This window comes from Megachile rotundata, chromosome 4, assembly GCF_050947335.1.
Source record: "Megachile rotundata isolate GNS110a chromosome 4, iyMegRotu1, whole genome shotgun sequence".
NCBI lineage: Eukaryota > Metazoa > Arthropoda > Insecta > Hymenoptera > Megachilidae > Megachile > Megachile rotundata.
Window position 1 is genome coordinate 18076998 of NC_134986.1, and position 21762 is coordinate 18098759.

At 39.7% G+C, this 21762-nt stretch overlaps 1 protein-coding gene across 5 annotated transcripts in view; it reads left to right on the forward strand.

Moving 5' to 3' along the window:
• The window catches only part of osp (myosin phosphatase Rho interacting protein outspread), a 220273-nt gene that overhangs the window by 60564 nt on the left and 137947 nt on the right, over positions 1-21762 (forward strand). For all 5 annotated transcript variants that reach the window (XM_076530953.1, XM_003699825.3, XM_012292130.2 and 2 more), the window contains exon 2: positions 9433-9513. In XM_076530953.1, the coding sequence (XP_076387068.1) occupies positions 9433-9513 (81 nt within the window). The remainder of the gene's footprint in view (positions 1-9432; positions 9514-21762) is intronic.

A 21762-nucleotide genomic window follows, 5' to 3' on the forward strand; every position in this document is an offset into this window, starting at 1 on the left:
TTTGGGGTAGGGAACTTTGAGATTTGGGGATTTGGAGATTTGAGGATTTGGAGATTTGGAGATTTGGAGATTTGGAGATTTGGAGATTTGGAGATTTGGTGATTTGGAGATTTGGAGATTTGGAGATTTGAGGATTTGAAGATTTCGAGATTTCGAGATTTGAAGAGTTGGAGATTTCGAAATTTAGAGATTTGAGGATTTGAGAATTTGAGGATTTTGGGGTTTGAGGTGGTAGTGAACTCTGAGATTTGGGGATTTGAGGATTTGAAGGTTTGGTGATTTGGGAACGTGTGAGTTTGGACTATGAGAATTTGAGAATTTGGAGACTTGGAGATTAGGACAGTTGGAGAGTTGAGAATTCGGGGATTTGGGGTTTGGGGTAATAATGAATTTCAAGTCTTCTAGATTGAGGTATTCGCAGGTTTATAAACTTGTTAATGTGGGAGTGTGAACTATGAGGATTAAAGGGTTTAGTGTAGTAATGAATTTCAATATTTCTAGACTTAGGCATTCGCAGGTTTGAAGACTTGACAATATGAGAATGTAAACTATGGGGATTGGAGGGTTTGGGGTAATAATGAATTTCAAGATTTCTAGACTTAGGCATTCGTAGGTTTGGAGACTTGTTAATGTGAGAGTACGAACTATGAGGATTGAAGGGCTTGGGGTAGTAATGAACTTCACGATTTCTAGACTTAGGCATTCGCAGGTTTGGAGACTTGTTACTGTGAAAGTATGAACTATGGGAATTGGAGGGTTTGGGGTAATAATGAATTTCAATATTTCTATACTTAGGCATTTGCAGGTTTGGAGACTTGTTAATGTGAGACTATAAACTATGAGAATAGAAGGGCTTGGGGTAGCAATGAATTTCAAGATTTCTAGACTTAGGCATTCGCAGGTTTGAAGACTTGACAATGTAAGAATGTAAACTATGGGGATTAGAGGGTTTGGGGTAGTAATGAATTTGTATGCATGTACCTTTATTCTCTTCAAATGAGGAAGACGTCTGGGAGAGTCTCCCAATATGCCCGATAATGAATTTCAACATTTCTATACTTAGGCATTCGGAGGTTTGAAGACTTAACAATGTAAAACCATGAACTATGATTTGAGAATTCGCTACGGGTAAAGAACTCCTACAAAGCACTCTCCAGAAAGTCGAAGCCTAATCCTCTATTTTATTCACCGCGCTAACATCAATGGTTTGATAGCTTCCTGTGTTCCCCGTAGAGGAGTCCGTACGTGGTCGGTGTGCGTTATAAACGGGCCAGGTATGCGTGCAACGGGACTTTCTTATTGGCTCGGGCATCGCCCACGACACGCTCTGATTGGTTAACGAGGTGGCGAACGAGGCAGATCTTTAATTGCCTTAATAAAGCGTAGCTCGGTTGTCCGTGGCTCGTTACACCGTGTTCGCGATCCGCCTTTTAGGTTCGCCACGGCCGTCCGGACGCACCTACGTCGACGACGTCGTTTACTGTACGTTTGCCCACCAGATCGACCTTATTAGAGTCGAGAGAGGGATTAGAGGCGAGTGGGCCTGCATCTGGGTCGCGTTTAGAGCTTAAGGACTGGCAAGGACTCGGTCGAAGCGTGTCAAGGACGACCGCGAGGAAGCTGAGACCCCTCCGGCGATCAACCTGTTGTCCAATTATTGCCGATCGCCGAGTGTCTCCGATTGTGCAATCGGCTTGATCCCGGTCATTTCGAGCCTTCGACCCCTGGCGCTTTTAACGTCGCGAGAAAACCCAGGCGGTCTAATTCGGATGATTTATGTCCACGATCGCGAGATTAATTAGTGTAACTTTCTTATTGTTACCGGCTTTATTGTTTCGATACGTTCTGCGGAGAATCGCATTTGGTTTGAATGACATTTTGCGTCGGATGAACAATGTGTATTGTCAGTATTTCATCTCGGCATTGTTCGGTAATGAAATATTGACAGTGTCTCACAATTGAAAATATCGACAATACCTATCTCGGAAGAGCTATAACGTTTGAGTTATCGAGTTTCGATGAAGAGGTTTCATACTGAGAAATTCCTAAATTTGATCATTTTTAAATTCCTAACTATAAAATTACAAAGTTTTGTTGTAACTATAAAAGCTATATAACTTTGAAAGACTTCAGGCTTCATTTTAAAGTAAAATAGTGTGACAATTCCAGTGCTTCGCGTCCTTTCCATAACACATTTCACAATAGTTATCAGACGCACTCCTGCGAAAACAAAGTCGTATGTTATCGATATTATAACAAGGAACTACATAGTTTCCAGTCTTATCGTTATGGATCATAAACTGGGAATCTGTGTCACGTTTTATACATTCAATAAACGATTTCAAGGTCCTGTTTCTAGTCAAGCTCGTCGAGAGCGTGTCAAACCGAATCCAGGTTATCCGATCAGATCCAAATATCCATTTATTTCTATTAAACCCACTTTGATTCCGAGTTTTCTCTCTCGATTTCCAAGTGCTCGTCTAAAACGCAATAAAGGCCGAACAGGACAGCCGTGTTCACCCGGTGGTTTTCCGACCGCACGCTTTTGTCCGGTCAGACCGGAAGTCGATTGTGGATGCGCGACCGGCGACAGGAAATCAACGAGGCCCGGACGGAAAGCGGTTTAACAGAGCGTACACTCGATCACTATCGACCCGTCGAAAAAATAATGCGAGTTTCGAAATTATCTCGGGTACAGAATTTTCCGGTTTATTCGATCGTTTCTTGGTCGATTTACGATCTTAATCAGCTTCCGTAACTGGACTGCGTTCCTCGAATACCGGCGTCATTATGGTAAAAGCGTCGTTATCCGAATTAATAGTTTCTGATGAAAAACTTTCACTTTTCTGACATTTATTTTATGTTCGATCTGTGGAGGATTTCATTTCTAAGTGCTGTAAGATTCTTCGTATATGCAAGTATCAGAGGCAAAGAATATATATTAAAATAAATAAATACACGAGACTTGTTGGCATGTTTTATACAATGTCACTTTTAAAATATTATGGAATATATTAATTAAAATTATGAATGAAATATTATGTATTTAATTTATGGTCAGACTATGTAGTATCATTGACTCTCATAGTTGGTTGTATCAAGATTAGATGACACTTAAATCAGTGATACTTATAGTCACACTTAACCCCTTGCAATACAATTTATTTGCAAGGTGTGTCAATCAAAATGAACTATTCACAGCTATAACCTATATGTACAAACAAACAATAAAAATTAAAATGTTGTGACAATTAGATGATACTTAGATCAGTGATACTTATAGTCATATTCAACCCCTTGCCATACAATTTATTTGCAAAGTGCGTCAATCAAAATGAACTATTCACAGCTATAACCTATATAAACAAACAATAAAAATTAAAATGTTGTGACAATTAGATGATACTTAGATCAGTGATACTTATAGTCACACTTAACCCCTTGCCATACAATTTATTTGCAAGGTGCGTCAATCAAAATGAACTATTCACAGCTATAACCTATATAAACAAACAATAAAAATTAAAATGTTGTGACAATTAGATGATACTTAGATCAGTGATACTTATAGTCACACTTAACCCCTTGCCATACAATTTATTTGCAAGGTGCGTCAATCAAAATGAACTATTCACAGCTATAACCTATACAAACAATAAAAATTAAAATGTTATGAATATTTTATACTTAGCGATCTTTAATCATGTAAATAGTAGTTGGACCTAAATTTTAAGTCGAAGAGTATTAAGAATTTTAGTAAGATTTTTTATATTTGAGCTATGAGTGCGTCACGATTGAGAGTGAGACTCTTGAAAATACAAGGGGTGAAAGTGCTACCTCCATTGCTATTTACAATGAAATTTACAATGATCCTCGTCTTCTCCTCTAATTATCCTATCCCAGAATGATGTCGTATCCAGTACATATTTCAGCCAAGTCGAACGAGACAGTAATAAGCAGAAAGACGTTCATTTATCTTTCTGCGACTTCGGTTCGACGGCTCTCTCGATTCGCGTAAATTAGCTGATCGTAGAGAAGCTTTCCGTTAAGGGCGTGCACAATGGCATTCCATTGTGTGCACGCTTTTGCGAGCACGTTTAGGCAGCTGGGCTTTTTACCGGTGTCCGTGATCTTTTGTTTAGCCCCGTACAAGGGAGAACAGCATAATTTTCTGTAAAGAAAGAGACGCTCTCGGGCCTGTTCGAGCAGTAGACCGACTTTATTTCTCCATAAAGCAGAGTAAATTCTCGTTCTTGCCCCGGTCGGCCAGATGATCGCCTCGTTTCGTGATTGCCACGCACTGGAAAATGATCGTCAGCCAGCTGAACGAAGACGTATTACTTTTCTTGCCGGACCTTCTCCTCGTTTTCTTGCCGGGTGAAACTTTGCCACGGAAAGTATTTCATTTATCCCGTTCCGTGGTTGTTGCTCCTCGACCGTGAAATACCCCTCGTAAATTTAGTCAACGTTCAACCGCCGTGTCTAGGCGATTTTTCGTCGCGACTTCTGGCTCGTTTGGAAAATTAGATGAAGTGGAAAATTCGTACGGTAGAAACGATCTCGTACGTCGTTCGATTATAACCCGATTAGATCGCATCGTAATGAAATTACGCTGTTTCCGATCGATCCCCGATACCCAACGCGTTAATCAACGTCCATTCGGACCATCGAGCATTAAAGCAGGTGAAACTTTTTCGTTCGCGAAACGATCGGACGATCATGAAGCGTAATTTCAGGCCCGTTTAAGTTCGTGTCTCGAACGAGGGAAAAACTGCGCCGCTCGTTCCCTTAAGCCACGGATGCAGCTTTCGTAACGAGCGAAAGTGACGCGCGTATATCTCCGTTTCGATCGTTTTGTTTCACGGGATATCGAACTCGAGTTTCTTTTCAAATATTTGGAGAGTGCTCTCCCGGTGCCTCGGAATCCGCTGCAGCTCTCGACTTCCCTCGACGGAAGCTGTTTCCGTTCCGTCAGATTAATGCGCCATGAAACAGTCGGCGAGAAGTTCATTAACATATTTCCAAGGAAAACGATCTGTCGAAGGCGTTCGTTCGGGGAAACGGCGTAAAAATGTGCTCGGTGTTGGGCATACGGTAAAAGATCGTCGTTTCCCGAACAATTTCCTGCCACCTATCAAATTATTGCCGTCAGTGTGAAACCTCGCTGAAGTATTTATCTCCTAGTAAATCTTCTGCTTTGATGGGTTCGTTAGGCGCGGTAAACGTCGCGCTTCGAATACACTTGATTTTGTCTTTTGGGGATGGTTGGGGAATTCTTTACTGTGATGGTTTTGCCTTTCTTTAATTATGGCTGCATTTGGATACATGGCTGCACCGAATTGGATCGCGTAGAATTGCCGTGGGTCAAATTGTAAACTAGCAAAATGGATCGCGCAGAAATTGCAAACTTATTGACTTACATCTGCATGGAATTGCAAATTTATTGCGTTACATCGTGCGGACGTTGTAGCGCATGGAAATGCAAACTTATTGACTTATATCTGCATGGAATTGCAAACTTATTGCCTTACATCGTGCGGACGTTGTAACGCATGAAATTGCAAACTTATTGACTTACACCTGCATGGAATTGCAAACTTATTGTCTTACATCGTGCGGACGTTGTAACGCATGGAATTGCAAACTTATTGACTTACATCTGCATGGAATTGCAAATATATTAACTTGCCTCGTGCAGAAGTTGTAACGCAATTGCAGCCCACCGATTTTGAAAACGTGGAATTGCATTGCGCCGAATTCGAGTACATGGAATTGCAAGGCGCCGAAATGAATAGCATGGAGTTATAGTTTGAAAATTTTTATTGCATGGAATTGCGACGCGTTGAATTGGAAAGCGTAGAATTGCAATGCGCCGATTTTGATCCCGTGGAATTGCAATGTTCTTAATTGTACAGCGTGAAATTGCACAACGCCGAATTGGATCGCGTGGAATTGCAGTGTCCCGAATTGGATAGCGTGGAATTGCCATACCCCGAATTGGAAAGCGTGCTATTGCTATTCGCCAATTTTGATCGCGTGGAATTGCAGCGCACCGAATTGCAAAGCGTGGAATTGCAGCGTGCCAAATTGGATCACGTGGAATTGCGGTGCTCCAAATTAGATAGCGTGGAATTGCAATACCCCGAATTAGATAGCGTGGAATTTTGCGATGCCCCGAATTGGAAAGTGTGGAATTGCAATTCGCCAATTTTGATCGCGTAGAATTGCAGCGCACCGAATTGCAAAGCGTGGAATTGCAACGCGCCAAATTGGATCACGTGGAATTGCAATGCCCCTAACTAGATAGCGTGGAATTGCAATGCCTCGAATTAGATAGCACATAATTGCATTTCGCCAATTTTGTTCGCATGGAATTGTAACGCGCCTAATTGAATCGCGTGGAATTGCGACGCGTCGAATTATATCACGTGGAGTTGCAATCCAAAGATTTCCACGATGTGGAATTGCAACGCGTCCACTTACAATCCAACAAATTAAATCATATGAAATTTCAATGCGCGAATCTGTAATGCATGCAACTGCAACGTCTACAAGCGCCATGCGTGCAACTGCGATATACCGAATCGCAAAGCGTCGAGTTTAATGGCACTACGAGTAAGGTCATAAAACATGAGATATGCTAGCAAAGAATTTTTCCATATTCCCGTTTGAATAGCAAGATTTTGCGAGTTTCAAGTCGGAGTTCGTACAAGAGCACGTTAACAGAACGAAAGTCTTTTCAATTCTTTGTTCGTTTCCGTCTCTGGGCGGCGGTGCAGTTTTTAAAACCTGTACCGCAGCACGATCCGAACGCGTTCTATTCAAATTGGGGGTTTTCAAATTACATGGGGGTTATTGTGGGACACCCTTTCATTAACCGTACGGGCTGAACGTTTCCTGTGGTTATTCCATCTGGGGATAGTAGCAGCTCTTCGAACTCCTCGAGGAACTCGTATAATCTCCTGATCCCGGTAACGCGTTACGTTGCGGCACACACGCAGACACGTGTAACGTAATTTGTAACGTATCGTGTAATTATGCGAGAGCTATTACAATGAGCCGAACGTCGAATAGGGAAACAGAGGATCGAAAGGTTTCTCGTAAAACTGGTTCTGCCATTAATACCCAATCTTCGATTATTAAAGAGTATCCACAGTTGCGGTAACTTCCAGAATAATTACGATATCGATTTGTAACTCTCGCGATTGCGTAATACTCGGAACAGTTACTTACACTCGCCAATAACAGATTGGAGGGGTTAAAAAGGTAATGATCTATACACTGGACAGACAGTAGCAAAGGAAACACGATGCTCTTGATGAATGACCGATTTAAGATTCTTCGGATATATTGTACCTGTTCACGTGCCTTTCCTTTTCACCTGAATGGCTGCCACTACTCTTTCGCCCTTTCTCCGTCTGTTTCTCGCGGCCACGATGCTTCTTTATTTCGACCGACTCTTTCTCCGGGGCTTCCTCCGCCGGTAGCCCCTAAATCTTCTTCTAAACATAATAATAGAGTTTGAAGAGGATCCGGCGTGCAGCGGCGTTGTTGGAAAGTTTGATTAGCTGCCGGTCGACGCGATGGAGAGCCTCGTTCCGTGGACGCGGCGGGAGATTGCTTTTCGTGGTTGATATTCCGACGATGTTCTCGCTGGAATGCCGAGTCGATGCATCGTCCGAACTTTTTTAATAATTACGCTTCTTTTTTTACTCTTCGGAGATCGAAGCGTAGAAACGAACGAGAACGATAAGCAATACGTTTGATGTGTATTAAAACCCTTTGATGATATATCATCAGGTCTTAGATATTACAATATAATTATATATTTGCGTACTTATCATTTCTATCCGCTATTCGAAATATGTACTGTGCACCGGTTGAAGGAAAAGAATTTTCCATCCCATTAAAGACTTTCACGATTCTTCTCGTTATAAACTTCCGGCTCGTGAATTACAAAATATGTATTTTTGTCCGTAAGCACGCGAATGTATCGTATAGCATGTCGCAGTATTAAATTATATACGAAGTAGCAACAATAAGCATTCCTTAATAGACAACCTGTGATGGGGATCGTTCGATGATAGAAACGATCCTGTCTCGTTATGTCGTGCTTCGTTTCGTTCGGAGAAACCAGAATGATTTCGAAGTACTTGTTTCGGTGTGTATATTATGCGTTTCGTCACGTTACATTGAACTTCCGACGTCGTTATTATTTCCATCGAGTACAAGGACTTTCTACGTGTAGTTTCACATCGTACACGGTTTCAAAGTTGTAGGCGGACACGGAGCAAATAGCGTGGAACACGAAATTACACGAAATCAAGGTTCGAAAATGGATCAAAAAATTTATCACCTTTCATTTTATGTACTTCGGTCTCGTGTTACGATGCATTGTAACTTACCTTACTGTGTGTAAATGTATCTTATATTACAATTTATTTAAATATAAATTATTTATGCTGCAGTGTATTATACTGTAGAGGTAATTTATCAATATAATCGCCACACAATATGCAATCAGCGCATCGAAATAAAAATGTTTGTCTTATAATTTATCTGAACGTAAATATATCTTACGCCATAATCAAAGTGTAAATATAACTCATGTTACGGTGGACTGAAATATATGAATGTGACATGTGTACATACTTAGCAATGAATTTAAATACATGTACACATTAAATATATTTACACATACATGTATAAATTAAATGCATGTATAAATGCATGTATAAATGCATGTATAAATACATGCACAAATACATGTACAAGTGCATGTAGAAATACATGTACAAATGCATATATAAATGCATGTATAAATGCATGTATAAATGCATGTATAAATGCATGTACAAATGCATGTATAAATACATGTACAAATAAATGTACAAATGCATGTAGAAATACATGTACAAATGCATGTATAAATGCATGTATAAATGCATGTATAAATGCATGTATAAATGCATGTATAAATGCATATATAAATACATGTACAAATACATGTACAAATGCATGTATAAATACATGTACAAATGCATGTATAAATACATGCACAATTACATGTAGAAATGCATGTACAAATACATGTATAAATACATGCACAATTACATGTAGAAATGCCTGTGCAAATACATGTAAAAATTAAATACAGATATGAATGTATATGACTGCAACAGTGCAGCATGCACGTATAAAAAAATGAAATTAAAAATGATACACTTGTATAGCAGACAATACTAAATATTTCGAAATTGCACGTATAAAAAAAATGAAATTAAAAATGATATACTTGTGTAGCAGACAATAATAAAGATTTCGAAATTGCACATATAAAAAAATGATATATATGTGTATCAGACAATAATAAAGATTTCGAAATAGCACGTAGGAAAAAATGAGATTAAAAGTGATGTTCTCGTGTTGCAGGCAACAAGAAAGATTTCGAAATGCGGGTACCTGTTCGTCGCCCCGGGCTGGGACTTCTCGAATCCTCTGAACCGGACGAAGGTAAGAAAGAGAATAAATTATACGATCGGCAAAATATAATACCGGAACGAGATATTTTCAATAAAGAGTTAAAAGGTCGAAAGTGTTGGCGGAAGCGTGGTAAAACGATCGGAGGTGTAGATCGGAAATGCAGCGTTGGTCCCATCGATCACTTCCGTTCCATTGCCTCGGGCTACGTGGCGCGTTATCGACACCCTGTGATCGCGAGATCGTGTTACAAGATCGATCGAACCTCACAATTTTCTCATTATCGAGAAAGCGAGGATAAACGCGTGCATCCTATATCTCTCGACCCGCTGAAACGCCGCTGAAGCGTCTCTTTTTCCGCTCTTCTCCGCTATCCATCCTCTTTACCATCGAATCGCGTTTGATTCACTCAGTGCTCCTTTCTTTCCCATCGACACGGTATTTCTCCTCGTCACTGTCGTCCTTTCCGTCGTGTCGGCTCCTCTCCCGTTTTACGGTAACTACGCGAGGAACGTGACTAAGATGTGTAAACAGTTCTCGGTCGATCGTCCTGCTTTTTTCCTTTTTGTTCCCCGTTGTTTTATATTTACGGCCGATCGGCACAGTTCCTTTCTAAACTTTCTCCCCGCGAACGACGCACGATCCTTAACGCTTCGTACCGAATTTTTCACCGTCGAGGATCGATAAGCGGACCGCCGCCGATTTCGCGGCGCCCGATTTCTGCCCGCATCGGATCCTTCGTCGGCAAACAAGATTTATGCGTCTGAACCTTTACAACCCGTATTAATTTCCGCGCGATTAGCGTTCCGATTCTTTACAGAGCCGAGAGTTTACTGGAAAGTAAGGTATCGGTTGATTTATACTTTATACTTTGCTACTGATTTTTATAGAAAAATCAGTCATCGAAATTCATAATTTTACGTCTAATACTGTATTGACCTCATCTATATTTTTCATTTGAAAGTTCTTTATAGGAATATATACAAATTTTTGTTTCTTTGTTATGTTGATTATATGACGCACATGGTGCGTACTTCGGTTTTATAAGTTGTAGTAGTACATCTCCCATATTCACCCTCCAACCTTTTTCACAAGAAAAGAAAGTGTTTTGAACACATTGACCATCACAGTCAAAGCTGACATTTATGGTCGGACAGTATCATACAGCTTATTAAGAACAAGAGTCCTCCATCTTTCAATTTTATCTTTTAACCCAATCTGTTAGTATATATAATTGTCAATGTTGTCTGCACATAATAATTTCATATATACTATAAAGTATTACAAAGTAATTTTGAGTTTTATTATGTTTGATAATATCTTGACAAAACCAAAGACGCACCAGGTGCGTCGCCAAGTCACCGAGTCTCCGCAAAGTACAAAAGTTTTGATTAGGAATCGATCTCAGCCTATTTAGAGCATAGTTCGTGATTCGGACGATGTGTAGAATATCGAGGAGCGTGAAACGCGAGCATAAACGATCGATTATCGAATCTGACGGCGAAGACGCGAGCCCGCGCGACTACGATGCCGAGAAACGCGCAAGTAGAAAGCGGTTTCATGGATGACCGTGTTTGGCCTCGATCAACAGACTCTCCCTTGATTTTCTATGACAGCTGCGACCGGTGTTCCGCGAGTTTTTCTCCGTTTCCCGAAGAATGAGCATACATTGCTTCCGGTTGCTAGTCGATGTCGTTACTGTTTCCCTGGAACTGTTGAAACTTTCAGAACGCGATGCCGGATGAAAGTGGTGACTACATGCAAAGTACTGTGGGTACATGGACTATTTGTTATTTCTGTTCTAGGAAATACAATTTCTATTACTAATAATATGAAGAATGGAATTTTATTGCAGAACAACAAATTGAAGTTTTTATTGAAGTTGATAATGTAGTTGAACGATCAATATGTTATATAATTAGTTTAACGAGTTGTATATTAGGAGCCAAGGGTGAACGAAAATTGTAGAACAAATTGATTTTCAATGGCTCTTTTGAAACTTTCAAAACATATTGGTGGATGAAAATGCACACATCAAAATGCAAAGTAGGAACTTTTAAATTTCATTATAAAGTTCAAGCTTCACAAAATTAAATTTTATTAAAAAATAAAAAGACTGAAACTCTGTTAGCAAAATGGATAATGCAGTTATATCAAATAATTTGTTGAACCAGACGTAAATTAGAATGAGCACAAAAGTGCAAAAATTGTAGAACAACTTCATTTTCTATGAAACTCTTGAAACTTTTAAAACGTGAACAAAAATGTAGTCATCGAAAATTTCACAAAATTGAATTTCATTAAAAAGTAAAAAGCCTCGAAATTCGTTAGCAAAGTGAATAATGCAGTTATGTCAAATAATTGGTTGAACCAGTCATAAATTAGAACGAGCATAAAAGTACAAAAATTGTAGAACAACTTAATTTTCCATGGAACTCCTGAAGCTTTCAAAACATCAATAAAAATGCAGTCATCGAAAATTTCATAAAATTGAATTTCATTAAAAAATAAACAGCCTCGAAATTTGTTAGCAAAATAGATAATACAGTTACGCCAAATAATTGGTTGAACCAGTCATAAATTAGAATGAGCACAAAAGTATGAAAATTATAGAACAACTTAATTTTCCATGGAACTCCTGAAGCTTTCAAAACATCAATAAAAATGCAGTCATCGAAAATTTCATAAAATTGAATTTCATTAAAAAATAAACAGCCTCGAAGTTTGTTAGCAAAATAGATAATACAGTTACGCCAAATAATTAGTTGAACCAGTCCTAAATTAGAATGAGCACAAAAGTATAAAAATTATACAACTTAATTTACCATGGAACTCCTGAAACTTTCAAAACACGAATAAAAATGCAGTCATCGAAAATTTCATAAAATAGAATTTTATTAAAAAGTAAAAAGCCTCGAAATTTGTTATCAAGACGAATAATGCAATTATATCAAATAATTGGTTAAACCAGAAAATTGTAGAACTACATAAAAATGCAGACATCGAAACTTTCAAATTTCCCGAAGTATAATTTCATTAAAAACTGAAAAGATACACGGTAAAGTAGATAACGTGGTCAAACTAATAAGTGGAACAATCGATCGAGGGAGTTGTAAATTAGGATGTGTGCACGGTCTCGGCATAATAACGAAGGACCTACATAAATCGGGATACGCGTAGAAGAGGGGCTGGCGTCCCGTTGCCAAAGAGGGCAAACGGAGAGAAAATCGTGTAGCTTCGCCGCGATACGCATGAATTAACAAGGTCCACTTAATTAAGGAGTCGGCTGCGTGCATCGACGGCTGTTACGCACTCTGCTCGTCCCGTCGCTTAGTCTTTAAAGGCCTTTAAGGCCTTCAGGCGCCTTCTAATTATTCACTTTCTCCGGCGTCTCGCGGTGAAACGGCCGAGATTTACGGGCTCGCATCCAGCTCCGTAATTTCGATAGTTTCGGCCCCAAACGACAATGCCTCCATTCGCGGATCCTCTTTTATCGATCTGCCTGTAGACCTCCTTTAACGAGAATTTAATGTTGCATCAAGTTTTATATTTAATGTTACATCAATTTTTATGATGAATGTTACATCAATTTTTATTTTTAATGTTACATCAATTTTTATGTTTAATGCTACATCAATTTTTATGTTTAATGCTACATCAATTTTTATGTTTAATGTTACCTCAATTTTTATGTTTAATGCTACATCAATTTTTATATTTAATGTTACCTCAATTTTTATGTTTAATGTTACTTCAATTGTACGTTATGTAAAATCATAGAAATAGAAAGTAAATTTTAAGTGGAGGATGATTTGTATTAAGAGTTTGATTGCCCAATGGGTCCGAGAGTTCACCAAGGAGATTCGTCGCAATAAGGAAAAACGTGGATTACGACATTTGTTCGGAAAACGAGATCAACACGGTCGTTTACGAAGAAACGCTTGGTAATCGATCCGTGCACCAATTCACACCTCCGATCGGTTGCGTAAGGATGATGACACTGCACCGAAAGAGAATTTCCTGCAAAATCAGCAGTGCGAGTTGCGTGTACGAGAATCTTTGACAACGTGTCAACGTTTGTCGAGCGATTCTCGGTGGTTCGTATCCGTGTCTTCGGATCTTTAAACAATAACCGTAACGACGCTGTCGAGCGTGTGTTCCTTTCGGGAAACATCGCTTTGTTAAGTACACCTCGTTGCACAATCGACGTACGCGAACGTACACACCGTACACAAATATACGCGTTCGATTACGTAAGCGAGCATACCTCGTTGTTAGCCCGACTGTTTGTAATGGAGGAAAACAGTGTTATCAGGTGAAGAAAGAACGAGCACTTTCCTTTTGTCGGCTCGCATCGTCCCACGTGAGGCATACTCCGTTGCCATAACAGAATTTATGTTTTATTAAGCATGCACCATTAAGGACCCGGGGCTGTAATAGACGCTTGTTAGCGAACACGGTAATTCCACGTTGCCTTCGGTTTAGGCTATCTTGTAGGCTGCGTCCAAGATGTATTGCTCAACCATGGTGATAAATCGAAGTATAGTGGATTTTAACTGAGCTTTATTCGACACAAACGGTGTTATATTTAGTATATTATATTTAAATTGCTGTTTAGGGTTATTTGCTCTAGGAGACTCCTTTGACGAAAGGAAACTTTCATGGGCAGCTGAACTTGCGTCGACAGTTTCCTTTTGTTTATGGATCTGGGTAGAATCTGGGAATATATGGGGAGATTCTATGAACAGCTTGAAGAGTCTACGAGACCTTGTACACTTTACATTACAGTTACTGTTAACTAAAAGATCAAGTTATATTAACTTAGAATTAAAGAGTCAAGTTGTAAGATCGTCGAAATTTGCTTTGAGGGTATGGTTCAATATATCAAAAATTTAAATGAATACAACTCATGTGAATACATCTGAAACTTTGTATGACAATGGACAAAGAACAATTTTCCAAATTTTCATCCACAACTGAAATCTTCAGCAACCACATTTGAAAGTAGGTCCTTAAATGAATCCAACTCATGTGAACACATGTGGAACATGTATTATGTGTTATGTCTCATATGGAACTTTATATTACAATCCACAAAGAATTTCCAAAATTTTCATCTACACTTGAAATCTTCAGCAACCACATTTGAAAGTAGCTTCTAAATGAATCCAACTCATGAACACATGTGGAACATGTATTATGTGTTGTGTTTCATGTGGAACTTTATATTACGATTCACAAAGAACAACTTCCCAAATTTTCATCCACAACTCAAACCTTCAGTAACCACGTTTAAATGTAGGTCCTTAAATGAATCCAACTCATGTGAACACATGTGGAACATGTATTATGTTTTATGCCTCATGTGGAACTTTATATGACGATTCACAAAGAACTTCTCAAATTTTCATCCACAACTGAAATCTTCAGCAACCACATATGAAAGTCAGTCCTTAAATGAATCCAACTCATGTGAACACATGTGGAACATGTATTATGTGTCATGCCTCATGTGAAACTTTATATTACGATTCACAAAGAACAACTTCCCAAATTTTCATCCACAACTCAAACCTTCAGTAACCACGTTTAAATGTAGGTCCTTAAATGAATCCAACTCATGTGAACACATATGGAACATGTATTATGTGTCATACCTCATGTGGAACTTTATTTTAAGATTCACAAAAAACAACTTCCTAAATTTTCATCCACAACTCAAACCTTCAGCAACCACATATGAAAGTCAGTCCTTAAATGAATCCAACTCATGTGAACACATGTGGAACATGTATTATGTGTTAAGTCTCATATGAAACTTTATATGACAATTCACAAAGGACTTCCCAAATTTTCATCCACACCTCAAACCTTCAACAACCACATATGAAAGTAGGTACTAAACGCTCTCATCAAACCCAGTACATTAGCCGTACATTATAATGAACTCAGACAGTGCTATGATTAACTCTGGCCAAACAAGCGTACGATCTATTAATCTTACATGGTGTCGAGTTTGGGATACATTAAAGCAAAGGCACGTTGCGGACGGTCTAATCTAAATCAAGCCTAAGTCGGTTTCGTCTATTCTTAATCTGGGTTACACTCGCCTGGGGTCGTCGTTGAATTTCGCTCGGTCACAATGGTGTACAATGGTCCCGTCCATTGTGCGTGTTCCACGCGGATTCAAAGGGAGCGGAGAGTGTCTCGGATCGATCCGAGCGTGTCGAACACGACGAACATCGCGATCGGGTTTCAATTCGCTCGCGTTACGCCATGTCCCCGTTCGATTGTCCAATTAACGCGCGTGCACACAGTCGGCTTAATTTGTTCTCGCGATCGAGACCGGCCTGGATCCGTGCAGAAGGGAATTCGCTCGCGCAACATATTTTCCCAGACACGGAGCGAGAAACGCCGGGCAAACGCCAAGAAATTGGCACACTCTAATGAACCTGCGCGGAAAAAATCGAGGCCGGGCAGCTGAATTCCACGAATAACGCTAATTTGCATCATAATGGGCGTTCCTCTTATTCTTATTTTCTTCTTCTGCTTTTTTTTTGTTCCTGTTTAAAATTACTGTCACGTATTGCTTTTAGTGGACGCAATTGTATTGTTGTAGATTGATATTGGTAAGTAGTTTATTGGGTTGGGACGCTGGGACAGTGTGGAGGTCTAGGGATGTGGAGGTCTAAAGATGTGGAAGTCTAGGGATGTGGAGATCTAAGGATGTGGAGGTCTAAGGATGTGGAGGTCTAAGGATGTGGAGGTCTAGGGATGTGGAGGTTTAGAGATGTGGAGGTCTAAGAATGTGGAGGTCTTGCAATATTAGGGATCGAGTGGTTTGAGGATGTGGGGATCCCAACGATATTGGGATCTGGGTATTTTGGAATCTAGATATGAAGGGTTATACATATTTATGGATCACTGTAGGTAATTAGAGATGTATAGATCTACTGATCTATGTATCTAAGTATCTAAGTCATCTGGGTATTCAGAGACCTAGGGATCGGGGGATCTAGGTACCTATGAATTCAGCTAACCATGGATTCAGGAATTGAGGATTCTTGGTATCTAGGAATCTACCGATCTAGCTAACAATAGGTCTCGAGGGATCTAGGTATCAGGGATTCTACTGCTCTAGAAATCTAGGAATCTAGCTATCTAGATATCTAGGTATCTATGAACCCATGGATGTAGAGATTTAGCTATCTATGGATCCAGCTATCTATGAATCTGGAGGTGTAGTAATCTAGGTATCTGTGAATCCGAGACTATAGAGATCTACCTAACAATGAATCTAGGTACCTAGATATCTAGATATCCCCAGACCGAAGAACCCATGAGTCCAACAAATAATACAGATATCTAGAAATTGAGTTTCCTCATAAACTACCCAGCACATATTTCGTTATAATTGTTCATACAAACGTTCGAATATCGCACTGGAAGCAAGCTTTATACGGTAGAAATCATTAATCTCCCGAGAATGACGAATTAACTCGTTATTAGGTTCGTGCGCGAGCCGAGTTAACTCGTTACAAAGATTCGATGACGGACGAGGAGTTACACGAAGCAGGGATCGTTTTTGATTAGATTATTTCCTGGTTAACGGGTTAACGAGCACGTTGCTACGGTAACGACGAGTCTCGTTGCCCCGATAGAACGTGAATCGCGTTGCACATGCGAGTACGGCTTAAGTCTCGTCGCTGTAAAATGCATTTGCTTATGGCTCACTCACGTACGCCCATATAAAACGGCGCATTATTCGCGAGTTATGCTCCGTACGCACGTCGTCGCTTCTTTTTTTACCTGCTCCCTTTGTGAGCAGCTTCTTAAAGCCTCCAACCGGCCCTTCTTGCACGCGTCGTTCCTTTCTCTCTTCTTTATTTTTTCTCTTTATTTTTACGCTCCGAGACTCGCCACCCGAGAACGTGCGACACATTCAAATGCACCCTTGCTGCGCTGCGCAGAGACCAAACGTTTAATCATCTTAGCAAGTGTACTCTTGCTTAGTACACTTTCGAAAATTTTTACTTTATTTCAAATTTTGGATTTGTCAAGGTTCAGATTGTCAGATTCGACTTCTGATGATTTCAGTATTTCAGATAGTGGATATTACTCTGTAGATCTATTCGATATCAGATCTTTTGTATAAGGATCTACTTGTGGAGCTGACATTTTTGCTGGGTATTGTACTTAGGATCTAAGAGGAAGGCCTGTCAAGTTTATTAAGTTTAGACTTAATAAGATAAGATAACCAAGTTCAGACTAGCAAACGACTTTAACTGAGCTCACGTTTTTAGGCTGAGGACTTTTTCCTTTTTGGGAAAACTGTTAAAGGAAGGCAGTCAGTTGCCGTTCGTACTAAACACGTCGAATATAGTCTAACACCCTGACAATTACTTCGTTTTATTTACATACAGCTTCCGTAATGCAAGAATTGCAAGGCTAATCCCGAGCAACTCTCTATCTCTTCATAAATTCCAGCAAAAGAAGATAGATCAGTTTTCACTGAATTTTCCATAACCAGCGCTTCCCCGTTTGGTAAGAGACCATTTACGAGATTATCCGGTCCCCGTTTCCATCAGAACTCGTTCGCAGCCTAGAAACCGGCTGCTCTCCTATCGATGAACCATGCAGAAATTCGTGAGAAGGGCTTTCTCATTCGTACCGGAGAATATTGCGGCAATCAGAATTCCCCGGAGTCACAGGAGTCCAATAAAGGCGGTGTAGGGTCAGAAAACGAAACAAAGGTCTGGCACGTTGGTCGTGCTAAGCTAATTATCGATAAAGCAATCAATCTTTGGAACGCGCCTCTCGGGTCAGTAATGCCAACCTTTGGCCACGAGAGAAAGCAGTTTTGATTGCAACCACGTACTTACTGTTCCACTCTTATAAACTGCACCTCCTTTTCGACCAAATGATCCCTCGATCACTTATTTCTTTATTATATAAATCCTCATTAACTCGATCTGGAGATTACTGTAGGCTTTCTATGTTCCTTCTCGGATTTTTTATAAATTTGTTTTAAGTTTTTTTTTAATTTGTTTGTTTTTCTTTAAGTTCAGGATATTTTAGCTTGTTTAGACTGGGTCATATTAGAGCCGCGTTTTTTAAAGACTAGGTTAGATCTACCTTTGAGGTTGCCTCAGATCTACAGTTTCATTAAGTGTAGGTTACCTTAGATCTACTGTTGCATTAAGTGTAGGTTATTTTAGATCTACCCTTTTAAGTGTAGGTTTCTTTCAAGTCCTTTGATCTACATTTTTTAAGTCCAGGTTGCTATTCTTCATAAATACACCCCAGCTCTGTCTTGACGAAATCACATCCATAAAAAAACAGTAAAAGAAGTCTAAATTCTAAAAAGAAGTCCAGCAGTCTAAACTGCACAAACTAAAGCAGTAACCAAGCAGATTTTGCTGTAACCCAAAGTGTCTCCTTTGATCCACATTTTTGAAGTCCAGGTTCAGATCTATTCTTCATAAATACACCCCAGCTGTGTCTTGACGAAATCACATCCATAAAAAAAACAGTAAAAGAAGTCTAAATTCTAAAAAGAAGTCCAGCAGTCTAAAGTGCACAAACGAAAGCAGTAACCAAGCAGATTTTGCTGTAACCCAAAGTGTCTCCTTTGATCCACATTTTTGAAGTCCAGGTTCAGATCTATTCTTCATAAATACACCCCAGCTGTGTCTTGACGAAATCACATCCATAAAAAAAACAGTAAAAGAAGTCTAAATTCTAAAAAGAAGTCCAGCAATCTAAAGTGCACAAACGAAAGCAGTAACCAAGCAGATTTTGCTGTAACCCAAAGAGACACTTTTGTCTCCAAAGAGAGTCCGAAGAGAAGTTGCGAAGACGATCGAAATGCTCTTATAAGGATGTTCCTATCGGCAGTTATCGTTGGCACGTTAATCGACAAGCAGTTTGAATATCTCGAGCATAACGTGTTCAAGTTGTACGGATCGAGATAAGTTTACGAGCAGCCTTTTACAGGCGCGTTAAGACGATTGATAGGCAGCCGGGATCGCCACGATTAGCGCCATTATTTAACCCGTGACACTATCGAGTCGCTCGTGCTCCACTTCTCGACGACGTGGGTCGACGAACAGATATCCCACGCGCGTAATCAACTTTCCACGACGCGATTAACACGAATTTTTGCTCGATTAACGTAACTATGCGCGACGTTGATCGTTTCTCACGAAGATAGCCGCCTTAATTAGGCCTTCGAACGTGACGTTTAAGCGAATCCGTAACCCGTTTCTCTCTCGCTGCAATTTATAATTAACCTTCTCGATATGAATGTGACCGGCGTTGGTGGAATCAATTCTCTCGCTCGAACTTCATAAAACCTCTTAGTCGAATCGCTCCAAAGGGACTCGGAAGAGTTTTCACATTTCTTAAACACTGTGGATGATAATCTTACGATCATGACATCTCTACAAGGGCAACACTGTCATTTTATCAAGGACTGTTAAATTATTAATAAATTTAGCTTGTGTCGTCATCTTACAGTGCTAGAAATGTACGATGCTAAAAATAATTGAGAAATGCACTTCCTTCTGGTTGAGATAATGTAAACGTTCGCGATGTAATTGGTATACGATAAAGTAATCCCTGAACTCTTAATCTTAAAGTTAAAACGTGTTTAGTTTATGTTCAATATTAAATAATAAGTTTGTATTTAAAAGTGTGTTATCAGTTTTTATTTTGATTTTCTCTGATCTTGATTATTTAACAAGGACAATATCTTCGACTCGATCCAGTTTGTTTGTGGACCCTGAACCTCCTAGTAACAGCTTTCCCTATTACTCTTAATATGTGTTCAAGATAAAATCCACTTTACTCAGCAAATAAATGCGATTACAAATTTCTCCGAAGAAAAAGATAATTACTCAGAGCGTTCTAAGATTGGATAACTAACTACTTCGTAGATTGGATAACTGCTTGTTAGATAGGATAACTAACTATTCCTCAGATTGGATAACCAACCTTCTAAGATTGAATAACTAACCAGATTGGATAACTAACTTAGAGAATATGGTGTTTTCATGGTGTCGCGTTCGTTGTCAGAGATTTGTAGGACCCGAGAGGGTGGTGATTATCAGGGCAACGATCTCCGTAAAGTGAAAATGTCGAGCGTTGTTTGAGCCAATTATGGGGGCTTTATTCATCTACACGGCTTCTCGTCTTCGTGCTACGGGTCGTGTGCCCCTGCAGACAATGGGATTACTCGAATCGCCGATCCACCATTCTATAATACATTAAACATCACCCGATACATTAAACATTACTCCATTTTATCGGGACTCTATCGGGCCATCTAAAAATGTACGGCTCTTGAACATCCTTTCGATTAAGCAATATCGGCTTATAAGCAATTACCCGCGATAATTACCTATGTTCTGATTTTGTTAATTTAATTGTTTAACGCGGACAAAATAAACATTTTACAACAAATTTTTTATGAAAATATGCAACGCAGAAAAAAATTTCGTTGCTCGGATTATTGGGGTAAAAGCAGTTCGCTGCAGTAAAAATGCAGCATACATTAAATTCAGGTAGGTCAGTTTTGAAAGGTTAAATGAAGCATAACTCCGCGAGAAGGAAAGTACGGCATGCAGGTAAAACTATCGAGAGTATAGATGTTCGAAAGAAAATTACGGGGGACACGGTCTGTTTCCACGAGGTTTCTATTTTCCAGCGAGCGGTGTCGCGTTTGGCCGAGCGTTCGGTTCGACTCTGGAATCGCGTAGTCGATGCGGGACAACAGCTGGTGTAAACGCTGTTGGCACGTTAAAGCGCCGCTATTTGGCCACGGCAAAATGCCCACAATGTTGGAACACGAGTGTGTCGTGACTTCATCGTCTGGTACCTCGATGCCGCCTATTGTTCTATGAATAGAGTTCGCCTATCTTTTCCCTCCTCGTCATCCTTCTCTCTCGCCTTTCCTTCCCTTTGTCCACCTTTCACCGCGAAACTTTCAATACTTTTCGGTCATTTGCATTCCATTATACTAAATTATCGGAAACTTTGTCCGCTCTAGTTTACTGTTGTACACTTCGTTTGCAACGGTCTTTTGTCGTCTCATCATTTTTCTGATGGAGGTAGTTTTTTCTAGGCTCATGGAGGTGGTTTATTAATTTTAAGTTCAGTTTGTGAGGACACGTTGGTTTGTTCATTTTTGTCATTTTTCTGAGGGTTTATATATAGAGGTAGTTTATTAATTTTATTAGGCTAGTTCAGTTTGTGAGGACATGTTGGTTGGTTCATTTTTGT